Raw genomic sequence first — 12,575 nt, forward strand, 5'->3', positions numbered from 1 at the left:
TTCAGTGGACTTATTTATTTACGGGTAGCAAGATTTCCTTGATGAAGGAAGTGATCTGTTGATTTGTTGTTTATGACCAAGGGATGGTCATAAACTATGAAGCTAACTAACTACAGGCTTAAAAAGAAATAAGATCAATACCTCAGTTTGTAGACTGAAGAGTTTAGTCCAAGGCACAAAATTCCTCCAGCTTTTTCTGCAGACTTTGTCATCCTCATTATTTTGTGCCTGAAAGCTTGAGGTAAAATCACTTCTTGTTACATCAGATTTTGCTACCCTTTTTGAAAACCTACGTGCTTGAAGCACTGGCCTTTCATTACTTTTCATTTCAGAAGAACTTTCATGAATTGAGGCAGTCCAAAGATCATGTTGGGGAGCATGTGACAATACATTTCCAGCAGAAAGAGTTAATGGAAAAGAAACTCCTGACTCACTGCTAGCAAACCCAAGTACATCTATTGGTGGCTTATAATTGGCACTCAAAGGACCCAGAGAATTTTGAAAATGAAGAGGAGAGGGAACGCCAAAACCTGTGGCTGAAACAGGGGGAGGAACTCTAGGAACAGGAAGAAAAAGATGTGGTCTGGGAGTAGAACTGCCACTTCCATAGATCTCATGGTCTTGGTAAATTTTAGATCGATCAATCTGTTTGGAGCCAAACAATACAGGTGAAAAAAGAGAAGAGGCACGGGATCTAAAAGGTGGGTTCTGGGGTGGCAGCCTGGAAGGGAAATCCAACTTAACAGAAATGTCAGTACAACTGTCAGTCTCAAGGTCTTGGTCATATTTAGATGGACCAAACTGTCTGAGACTAGCAGGAGAACCAAAAACAGAGTTCTGAGGAGAGCTGGGAGGGGAGAGAGAAGCAGAATCAACGTGAAAGGCACCTAGGGGAGTGGGTGCAGCATCAAGAGAAAGAGAAGGCTTGAAAACAGCATTTTTTCTGTTTAAAGAGGATTTCCTAAATTGTGCTTTAATTCCTCTTTTTTTTAATGAATTCATCCAGCTTAAATCCAATGGCTTTGCCACAAGTCTACATTCAGAATTGCATATTGAAGGTTGTACTGGTAGTTGTGTGGCTAAATTAAACACTTCAACATCTTCAGACACTTCCATCTTGAGTGATTTAACTTCTCTTTCAGTCAAAGATTTGGGTTGCAACTCTTCGTTCAGTTCAGAGGATGCTGAAACAATCTACCCAGAAGAGAAAATTGTAATGTAAGAAGAAAATACAGAATAAAACTAACAATCCAACAAGCATACTGAAGACTTTCTTGTAGTCAAGCAATTGTTTACGCCAGATCTTGAGTCCCAGAATCAGGATCATCGACATGAGCAAAAACATTGAAGATAAAACCAGAGATCTTCAGTATCATTTAAGTATGACTCCCTCATTTTATAAATATGGAATTTGAGGCCTGGAGAGAATGTCAGCAATAAATATATCAGGTACTTAAAGCTTTTCATCTCTTTAGAATCACAGAACTTTAAGCACTCCTCATTTTACGTATGAGGAAACTGAAAACCATAGGAATAGAGTGACTTGCCCAAAATGTTACAATTAGCAGAATTACAGTCTGTAAATTAGCCCTAAAATAAGCTAACGATTTGAAGTAATTTTTTCTAGTTTTTTATCCTGGTTTTCAGCAATATTAAGAAACTGAGAAAAATGAAAAGATATTTCAAAGGCTTTAATTAAAGTAACTAAATGAATGTATCTTCATACCAGAGTAGAACAATATGGATAACACAGGGGAATGAAAAGATGCTATTTTACTATTATTTCAATCTAAATATGGTGTCCCTTAAAAAGCTGCATATAATCAAATCAAGTTTCATACGCACGGTAAGTTCTTTAGCTTTAATACTTTTGTAAATAATTAGTCCCTAAATGCATCAAAGTAAATGAGCTTTTAAAAAAGCAGTACCCCTTTTCCAACTCAGCCAAGTTCCAAGCATACATTTAAATAATTAATACTACAAAACACATAATAAAACACACATTTAAAAACAATATTTTTTAAACAATGTTTATCTGGTTCAGAAATATTTTTTGGAATTAGACAAGCAATCCAAAAAGAACAATAGCGATGTATTAGGTCCATCAGATGTTAAAGCATTTTCTAATAACTACAATAACTAAAATGGATAGATCAATGGAACAGAGCAGATAGTCAAGCAATATACCCCTAAACATGGGTATTTAGAAGATGAAAAGGGTATTTCAAATCAGTGGGAGAAAAGGAATAATCACTCAATAAACAGTATTGGGAGAAGTGGGTAGCCATCTGGAAAAGAATAAAAAAGTTGGTTCCATACTTCTTATTTTATATCAGGAAAAATTCAAACTGCATGAGCAATTTCAGGGAATTCACATTACTAAGGGCTCATTTCCCAAATATATAAACTTTCCTAAAATAAATAAGAAAATGACTAACAAACAGCACAATAAAAAAGTACAAAAGACATGAACAGACAGTTCATAAAAAGGGAGATATGTAGACCCTTAAGAATAGGAAAACATGCTCTTCATTCATAAAGAACAAAATGAAAATTAAGAAGTCACTAATACATTTTTATTTTTTTTTCAACAACTGTAAGGATGGCTCAGGACCAGGCAATGTTTCCTTTTGTTGTACAAAGGGTCGCTATGAGCCGGAACCGACTCGACGCCACCGAACAACACCACCACCAATACATTTTTCACCTATTTTGTTCGTACATTAAGTGTTGTTATTGTTAGGTGTTGTCGAGTCAGTGCCGACTCACAGCGACCCCATGTACAACAGAATGAAACGTTGCCTGGTCCCGTGCCATCCTCACAATCATTGCTGTGTTTGAGCCTATTGTTGCAGCCGCTGTCTTAGTTATCTAGTGCTGCTATAACAGAAATACCACAAGTGGATGGCTTTAACAAAGAGAAATTTGTTTTCTCACAGTCTAATAGGCTAGAAGTCCAAGTTCAGGGCATCAGCTCCAGGGGAATGCTTTCTCTCTGTCGGCTCTGGGGGAAGGTCCTTCTCATCAATCTTCCCCTGGACTAGGAGCTTCTCTGCACAGGAACCCCGGGTCCAAAGGATGCACTCTGCTCCTGGTGCTGCTTTCTTGGTGGTATGAGGTCCCCTTGTCTCACTGCTCACTTCTCTCTTTTATATTTCAAAAGAGATTGGCTCAAGACATGAGCCAATCTCGTAGATTGAGTCCTGCCTCATTAACATAACTGCCACCTATCCCATCTCATTAATGTCAAAGGGGTAGAATTTACAACACATAGGGAAATCACATCAGATGACAAAATGGTGAACAATTACAATACTGGGAATCGTGGCCTAGCCAAACTGGTAACACATATTTCAGGGGACACAATTCAATCCATGACAGTCACTGTGTCAATCCATCTCATTGAGGATCTTCCTCTTTCTCACTGACCCTCTACTTTACCAAGCATGATGTCGTTCTACAGGGACTGGATCCTGCTGATAATATGTCCAAAGTACATGAGACCATGTCTTGCCATCCTCACTTCTGAGGCGCATTCTAGCTGTACTTCTTCCAAAATAGATTTGCTCAATCTTTTGGCAGTCCATGGTATATTCAATATTCTTCACCAACACCATAATTCAAATGCATCTATACTTCTTCAGTCTTCCTTATTCACTGTCCAGCTTTCACATGCATATGAGGTGGCTAAAAATACCATGGTTTGGGTCAAGTGCACCTTAGCCCTCAGAGTGACATCTTTGCTTTTTAACACTTTAAAGAGGTCTTTTGCAGCAGATCTGCCCAATTCAATACAATGTTTGATTTCTTGACTGCTGCTTCCATTTATAGTAGCAAACTATTCACAGAGTTCTCCACAATACAAACAGAGCTGCCTTATTCTTTATAACGGTAGTATAGATGTTGCTAGACTGCCCTCCAAAGAGGTTGTACTGATTTACACTCCCACCAGCTTGGAGGAAAGTGCCTTTACCACTTTTTTTTTTTTTTTTTTTACACCTTATTGTACTTTAAGTGAAAGTTTATATAGCAAATTAGTTTTTCCATCAACATTCCATGCACAAACTGTTCCATGACATTGGTTGCAATCCCTGCAACATGTCAGCCCTATTCCCATTTCCTCCCTGGCTTTCTTGTTTTCATTCATCCAGTGTCCCTGCCCCTCCCTGCTTTTTCATCTTGCTTTTGGGCAATCACTACCCTTTTGGTCCTGTACAATTGATTATTCTAAGGAGCACATTCCTCATGGGTATTATTGTTTATTTTATAGGCTGAGAGGTGGTCTCTGGGAGTATCTTCAGTTTCCGTTAGAAGGCTGTCTTAGGGCATTAGTCTCAGGGGTTCCTCCAGTCTCTATCAGACTATTTCCAGGCACTCTTGCTAATAATAATGCTGACATTATTGAATGCCTACCAAGAACCAGACATGTTCTAAGGGTCTTACATGTACTAATTCATTTACTATTCACAACTCTATGAGTCAGGTTCAATTATTGTCACCATTTTAGAGCACAAAGAATTGGAGCATGACTGCCCTGACAGGGAACACAACAGAGAACCCCTGAGGGAGCAGGAGAACAGTGGGACACAGGCCCCAAATTCTCATAAAAAGACCCGGTTAAATGGTCTGACTGAGACTAGAAGGACCCTTGCGGTCATGGTCTCCAAACCTGTTGGCTCAGGACAGGAACCATTCCTGAAGCCAACTCGTGAGACATGGATTGGACTGGACAGTGGGTTGGAGAGAGATGCTGAAGAGGAGTAAGCTACTTGCATCAGGCGGGTACTTCAGACTATGTTGGCATCTCCTGTCTGGAGGGGAGATGAGAGGGTAGAGGGTGTTAGAAGCTGGCAAAATAGTCACGAAAAGAGAGACTGGAAGGAGGGAGTGGGCTGTCTCATTGGGGGGAGAGTAATTGAGAGTATGTAGTAAGGTGTATTTTTTTTTTTAGTAAGGTGTATATAAGTTTTTATGTGAGAGACTGACTTGATTTGTAAACTTTCACTTAAAGCACAATAAAAATTATTTAAAAAAAAAAGAATATATACAAAAAAAAAAAAAAAAGAACTGGTGCACTGAGAGGTTATGGTCACATAGCTAGTTAAGTGGGGTGGGGATTCAAACCATAACTCCTGTTTTCTTAACCACTATATTTTCTGACCTTCCACTTATCTTCCTTTTTTGATCTTTGCCATTCTGATAGATTTAAAAAAAAAAAAAAACAGAATTTCACTGGATTCTTAATTGGCATTTCTCTTGGCAACCATGAGGTTGAGTAGCTTTCATATGTTTGAGTCATACTATTTCTTTATATATGATCAAATCCTTTGCCTATTTTCCTATGGGATTACTGGTCTTTTTAATAATTTTTAAGAGCTCTTTACATGTTAAAAAAGTTAATCTGTGTCTGTTGCAAATATTTTTTCCCAGTTCATTATTGTCTTTGAATTTTATTTGTCATATGTCTAAATCTCTTGCAGATTTTTGAAACACTATTCAAAGAGCACCTTGCTGCTAGCTTTTTAATATAGTTTTGGTTTGTAGCCTTGGTTCATTCCAAAATAGGATTTCAGATGGCTAGTTGTGCCATGCCCACTCATCCAGCCCTGCCACAACCCATCTATTCTGTGGCAACTACATGGGTGCTCTTTTATCTAATAGGGTTGTAACTAGGGAAGTGTGATGGTTAAGGTTGTGTGTTGACTTGGCTGGGCCATGATTCTCAGTGGTTTGGCAGTTATGTAATGATGTACTCACCTCCATAATGAGATCTGATATAATGTAATCATCATGATGAGATCTGTTATGAGCAGTCAATCAGTTGAAAGGGAGTTTCCTTGGGGCCCCCTGGAGTGAATGATTTTAATTTTCTGTTTACCTATCCATGAATGAAGCCTAACCACACTTGTTCTCTTGTACTTTACAACTACCCTCTCAGTTAAAATGTCTGATACGTTTTCCTCGATCATGCACATTTTCGTAAATGTGCAAAAATTTTTCATCATCAGGGAGACAACAGTTTTTGCATATACAGGTCATAAGAGTGCTATTGCAGATTCGTCACCAACATGGAAATATAAAAATACCAACTTATTTGGTAATTAACATTTACCTGTGTCATGCCGGCATCTGATTGCTCCTCCTGCCAAGTTATATATGGCAGAAAGTCCACATCTTCTTTGGCAATAAGTTCCAAAATATTTGGAATATTAGGAAAAGGTAACTCATTCTCACCCTATATTGAATCACAATTGGGTTAAACCAAAACAGACATTATCAAATAAAATCACTACTATAATTTTAAAGCCTGTGAATGTTTAATCTGGAATATGGTTGTGTATAAGATTGGAACATGTACCCTTAGCCACGAGTCAGTAGAATGATGTTGCTATTTGAGCACTTACTGGGGGCTGGGCACTGCATTGACTGCTTTACATGGATTTTCCTCTGCAACTTAGGAAGGAGAAATGACCTCTCAGAGGGTAAGGGAAGTCTAGAGCCCTTTCTATTTTTTTAGGTTCTTAGATAAATAAAAGAAATGCCAAAAATGTTACAAAATTTTAGTGTATCTTAAAAGTACATACGTTTAACTAATTAATAACATTAAAAATGATAATATATATAACCCATTAAGAGAGATCATCATAAGTCCTAATACTGATGAGACCATTTGTGAATGTGAGGTGGCCCTGGTTCTATGACACTCCTGGCCTCTCCTCATCTCCACTCCTCATAAGCCATGGAAGTAGGTGTTGTTACTAGTACCATTTCACAAATGAGAACATTGAGGCTATGTAACTTGCACAAAGCCAGTAACTGGTCTAACCAAGATTCAAGTCTGGTTCTATCTGACTTCAAGACCTTTGCTCTTAACTATTGTACTACATTATGAAAAAGTGAAGAAACCTTTTTTGGGACGTATTCTTTCTTATGAACTACAGATAACTGAAGAGTAAAATTATACGAGGAAGCAATGAATTTCCCTGAAATGTCCGGATGGTGAAAATACTGCTCCTCTTTCGGAGCCACTGTGAAGTCTGAGTCGCAAAGGTGGAAGAGGAGCAGTTTATCTCTTTGGACTGGCCTTGGAGGATTGTGTGGAAATAAGAATGCCTTCTGGTGCAAATATCAAGGGTTTCCTATGGGAGTAGTCCAGCTACTGTTCCAGAAACTCATAGAGGCATCAAAAACTCAGATAACTTCAGTTACTGTCAAAGAGCAAAATAAGAGGCCAGGTAGGGATTGCAGCTCAACACAGTTCTTGTGAGACTGGAATGTGAGCTGCTACTCAGCTCTGCCATGTGAAAACGGGAATGCAGTATAGCCAGGTCATCAGATTTTTCAAGAAAATTAAGAAATCTGCGTCTTTGGGAAAAATCTCTGATAAATTTAAGTAACTAAAACAATTTTTCGAAAACACTCTCAGAATAAATAAAACACATCTGTTTAGTGGGCTGGATATGGAGCCCAGGTGGCGCAGCAGTTAAAGCACTCGGCCACTAACCAAAAGATCGACAGATCAAAGCCACCAGCCACTATGCAGGAGAAATATGTCGCAGTCTACTTCTGTAAAGATTTACAGCACTGGAAACATTATGGGGCAGTTCTGCTCCGTCCTAGGGTTTCTATGAGTCAGAATTGACTAGACAGCAATGGGTTTGGTTGGTTTTTTGGTCTGGACTGCTTACGGTAAGGGCCACCAACCAGTCTGACTTCTACCTTAGCATTCTAGGTCATATATGAGCCCCTGGGAAAAGTCTTGGGAAGGCAGGTGATGAAAGTCATTGTCTGTGTGGCGGCCTCACTGGCTTTGCAGGAGTCACGTTTCATCCTCCTAGTACAGACTGCAATCCTCACTCAATGAACAGGATACCACCATTGAGAACCGCTGATGCTATTACAGGTAGCTGCCAGCCCTTGTCATATTTTATTATAATCCAGACCGACTGACTTTGAAACACTAAGATATCAGAAAAATCTTTAGAGATTGAAATTCCTATTATACATAAAACTATTTGTACACAGTTTTACAATGCCCAACAAGACTGACTCTGGTCTAGTCACTTTTTGTTTTCTCACATATAAAAAGTTCTAACTGGGCCTATTGAAAGTGTTCCTCCCCCTTTATATGAAACTTAGCATCTCTAATGGAAATAAGCAGGGATATTGGTATGAACTTGACAAAAATGCATCTATGAAATAAATCTAGGGTTCTCTAAAAACTGTGCTTTGTACATTACTAGAAAATCAGTTCTTCTAAAAAAAGTCATTTTAAATATTATTCTTCAGTTACATTAATAATAATAATAATGAGCAATTGTTTAATCCAAGCTTTACTTCTTTACTATTTAAGATTAATCACATTGAAAGCCCAGTTTTCTTTGACATTAAATTCAGTGCTTTCCGCCACACTACCTCACATAAATGTGAAAAATCCTGTGTTTGAGATTTCTTTCTGTGAAATGCAGATTAGCAATCAGAGCAAGAATAATTTTCTCAATATGTAAAGATAAATAATTTAACCATGAGTTAACAACAATACGTACTCTTTTCTCAACTGCCACAAAGCTTGTAAACTGTGTTAGGAGAGAGTTTTCTTTACTGATTTTAATAATCAGAGATTTCAAGACTTGCTTCTTCATCTAGAATAGAATAAAACAAATGACATCATGTCCTGTTATATTTTTTACTATTTACCTACATATGACCAATTAAAAGAGTATTAAGTAATCTAAAAAGTTATTTTTCTATGACAAATAAATCATTTCATTAGTATTTCAAACTATTTAGTCAATGATCCTAGGTAAATATCAAATAGGTGACTCCAATGTTTCCTGCAAAATAGGATCAACTGAAGAGCTAATTTGGAAAAAATAATTCATATTTATGTAGCTCTTTATAATTTCTCATTCTTTTACAGACAACCTGTAAGGCAGATGTCTGGTTCCCCTTCTAAAGAAAAGGAATCAAGGCTTGGAAAGGTTAGATGACTTGTCAGTGGCAGGGCTGATCAGGAGCCATGCCGCCTAGCTCTTAGTTCAGTGCTGCCTCTCAGAGGAAAAAAGGACCTTAAGAAAACTGAACACAAAGCTGCTAATCAGAGGGCAATAAAGGAGTCCTGCGAAAAGCAAGAGGTAGTTTTTTACTGGCCAGGACTGCTTGGAGGGCGTCCAGGCTCTTGAGTGGCACACAGGCACCTTCCTTTAGGGATGGCACTGAGCACTGATGCTCCCAGCCACATTTGAGATTCCAGCCCGTGAGAGACACCAGAACAGTCAGAGTAGGTGGCTGAGTAGACCCTTGTCTGGAGGACATCAGCACAGTGAGGAGTGGCTTTGTCTCTTCTGTATGTCCTGAGGCAGGTTCCCAATCCCTTGTGCACTTGAGTTTCTCATTAGTAAAATGGGGATACTAACACCTACAACATGGGTTTGTTATAAGAATGAAATGAGGTCATGTGCATTACAGACACTTAGTAAATGTTCTCTTTCCTCCCTTGGCTGAATTCTCAGGAAACCACTAACATTCTTTCCCTAGGTAATTCATTCAACATGCATTTACTGAGCACCCTGCACCCCAGGTACAGATATAACAGAGACAATGATGAAGCCTCCCACAACCACACTCATCTTTTCCACCCAGCTGTCCTGATTTGACATGTTTGAAGATAACTCAATTTAAGAATGACCAAGAACAACGCATAATGGTTTCTACTATGAAAAAAACAGACCTGGTGATGTGTTTCATTTTCATGGAGAATGCCATATTCAAAATCTCTAATGAGAGCTCGGGCTGTCAGCTTGTGAATCATCTATGTTTAAGAGGCAAAGGAAAAAAGATTCCAATGGCTTCTAATTAAAGACTTGCATAGAAAACCAGTTTTTAAATTGAAGTATAATTTACATACATTAAATGCACCCTTCTTAAGTGTAGTTTGATTTAACAAATGTATACAGTTACACAACCGAAATAAAGATACAGAGCATGTCCTTCACTTTAAAATATTACCCCTGCTCCTCTAACCAGCTCCAGCCCCTAGCAACAACCACTGATTGATCTGTTTTCCATCCTTACAGTTTTGCCTTTTCTATGAAAGGCCAGTACATAAATTCAATTTATTTCAGAATTTTAAAACTGTTTCTTTCCTGCAGGAAGAGTCAGCTTAGTCCCTGTAATGCCCAACATGAACATATCCAACATTAATATACTCTGAAGAACAAGAGCAGCAAAAATTGCATTATGAAGGATTTCCTCCTTTTTCTCTCAGATGACTAAGAAATGCAACTGATCTTGAATGGCAATATCTGCTTTTAGTGATAACTCCAATCCTGTAATTTTGTTCTTGATAAGGTCATAGTTCATAAAGTAAGCATGACTATTAAAACTTCCGCCCAGATTCAATTTTTAAAGCAATATAGCTTTAAGTTCTTAAGTTCCCTTAAGTTCTATATATAAATCACTATCAAGTAATAAGTCAAAAGTTACTGATTCAGTGTCAAAAAGTAAGACATATTTTATTTTTTAAAAACATCAACAACATCTGGGAAACAGTTTATCTGGTTATAAAAGTACTCCAATTAATAGCAAGCTATATGTGATTAGTATACATAAAGAATTTTCAAACTACAGTGGATTCAGTACTAATGCAAATACTGCAAATTTTTTTGATAATTCATTTGCTTTTAACCCAAAAATAGAAAAAAACAAACATATTCTCAATATATGATATGGTTTACTCTTACTCTGGTGCTGTTATACTTAATATATATAAAAAAAAAATAGACCAGTAGCATTACACTTTTATTGTGTCATGGCTATCTTTGAGATCTCCCTAGAAAACTTTTCATGCATAAAATGCAATATTTAATTTATTCACACCCATTGAAGCTCATCTACGGACACAGAACCCCAGATAAAGACCCTCTGCATTAGAAACTTAAGGAAAGTGTCCTCATTTGTACAGACAACAATCCTTCACACTGCATGTTGAAATCTCAGCACAGAAAAACAACAAAAGAAGTAGATGAAGCATTATATATTAAAATATAAAATTACAGCTTTGGAACACTTGGTCCATATTTTAAGTTTTAAATCTTACAGTTCCAGTTGTCTTCTGAAGTTCTGTAGTTGACACCATTGTACAAAATTCTTTCTCTTGAATTAATGCACTTAGAGTTGCCTGAATTGGGGAAAAAAAAAATTCCTCATTGGCTTTTCAACTCCACAGTGTCTTGGTTAGTCTAACAGTGATTCCTTCAGTGATTTATTCTCCCCTTTGAAATGGAATTTAAAGGCTCTCCAGCACTCCTGGTTAACCACCAGCTAGCCCTGGAGAAGGACATAGTGCTCGGTAAAGTAGAGCGTCAGTGAAGAAAAGGAAGACCCTTAACAAGATGGATTGACACAGTGGCCGCAGCAATGGGCTCAGGCATAACAATGATTGTGAGGATGGCTCAGGACCGGGCAGTGTTTTGCTCTGCTGCACAAGGGGTCACTATAAGTCAGAATTGACCCAATGGTGCCTAACAAGAACATGTTCTCAGCAGCAGAAAGTTTGCCAGCATACTATGATTTGGAAGGGGGTACAGGGAGGAGAAAAAAGAAAACAAGAAAAAGACAATTATTAGCAAACTACATTGCTCTTCCCATAGTAAAACAAATTATGTGCCTTCGTACCTGTGTGCAATGTGGAATAAACCCATAGACGAGGAGGAGGTCATTGTGGAACAAAGACTGCACCTGGGCTGGTGCCTGCAAAGGTTCAGGCAAATTCGTGCTTAGCTGCTGCCATTTGACAGAGACTGAGTGGCAACTTGGAGAGTGTAATCTAGTCATTTGGTCTTCTATCTATTCACAAAAGAGGGATTATTCCTTTTTCAATTTTACATCCAGGAAACACAGAGCTCACAGTGTTATTTAACATTTAAAATAAATTTTACATTCAATCTTTTTGGATTGTTGCCATTTGTTTCTTTCTCTTTCCTGCTACAGGTACTTTTTTAAAAGCAACTATATCGAATTTTTTTATAATAGCACTATCACATAACTGAAATTCACAAAATGTCATAAAATTATTTCATTAGCTAATTACTAAAATGCAACTATAGGTATAAATTCCATTTATAAAAATTCATGCTAACAAAACCTATGTAATACTTTACTTTTTAAAATCAACCCGTGACACTTTATAAAGCAGTAATCAAATTATGAGCTAGAAGAATGAGTCGATTAAGTATTGACTGTGTTCCTGCTAGGTACGAGGCAGATGGTCATCAGGGCAGGTGGTCAGACCTTCAGTAGCTTTAGCCTCTTTAGGGCTCCTCATTCCATTAATGAAAGCATAGGAGTTACTGTCACTACCCTTGTTAGAATATTTCTACACATAAACAGAAGACTACATATAAGATGTTTAAAAATCATACCTGTGTTTTCCAACTATGTTTGGATTTTGAGTTAAAATATTCAAATACTCCGGCACCACACTGGGACAAAGTCCTTAAGATATGACGATTTGCTGTAGAACTAATCACATTTCACGTTTCAATTTTCAAGAAATTTTAGAAAACTTTCGCAGT

The 12,575-nt window shown here is 37.7% G+C and overlaps 1 protein-coding gene across 4 annotated transcripts in view; it reads right to left on the minus strand.

The window, feature by feature from the left end:
• The window catches only part of PARP4 (poly(ADP-ribose) polymerase family member 4), a 267,433-nt gene that overhangs the window by 40,749 nt on the left and 214,109 nt on the right, over nucleotides 1-12,575 (minus strand). For all 4 annotated transcript variants that reach the window (XM_049867551.1, XM_049867549.1, XM_049867548.1 and 1 more), the window contains 7 exons: nucleotides 12,423-12,522; nucleotides 11,677-11,847; nucleotides 11,099-11,179; nucleotides 9,731-9,811; nucleotides 8,547-8,642; nucleotides 6,113-6,235; nucleotides 142-1,194 (listed from right to left, as the gene is read on the minus strand). In XM_049867551.1, the coding sequence (XP_049723508.1) occupies nucleotides 142-1,194; nucleotides 6,113-6,235; nucleotides 8,547-8,642; nucleotides 9,731-9,811; nucleotides 11,099-11,179; nucleotides 11,677-11,847; nucleotides 12,423-12,522 (1,705 nt within the window). The remainder of the gene's footprint in view (nucleotides 1-141; nucleotides 1,195-6,112; nucleotides 6,236-8,546; nucleotides 8,643-9,730; nucleotides 9,812-11,098; nucleotides 11,180-11,676; nucleotides 11,848-12,422; nucleotides 12,523-12,575) is intronic.

This window comes from Elephas maximus, chromosome 23 (genome assembly GCF_024166365.1).
Source record: "Elephas maximus indicus isolate mEleMax1 chromosome 23, mEleMax1 primary haplotype, whole genome shotgun sequence".
NCBI lineage: Eukaryota > Metazoa > Chordata > Mammalia > Proboscidea > Elephantidae > Elephas > Elephas maximus.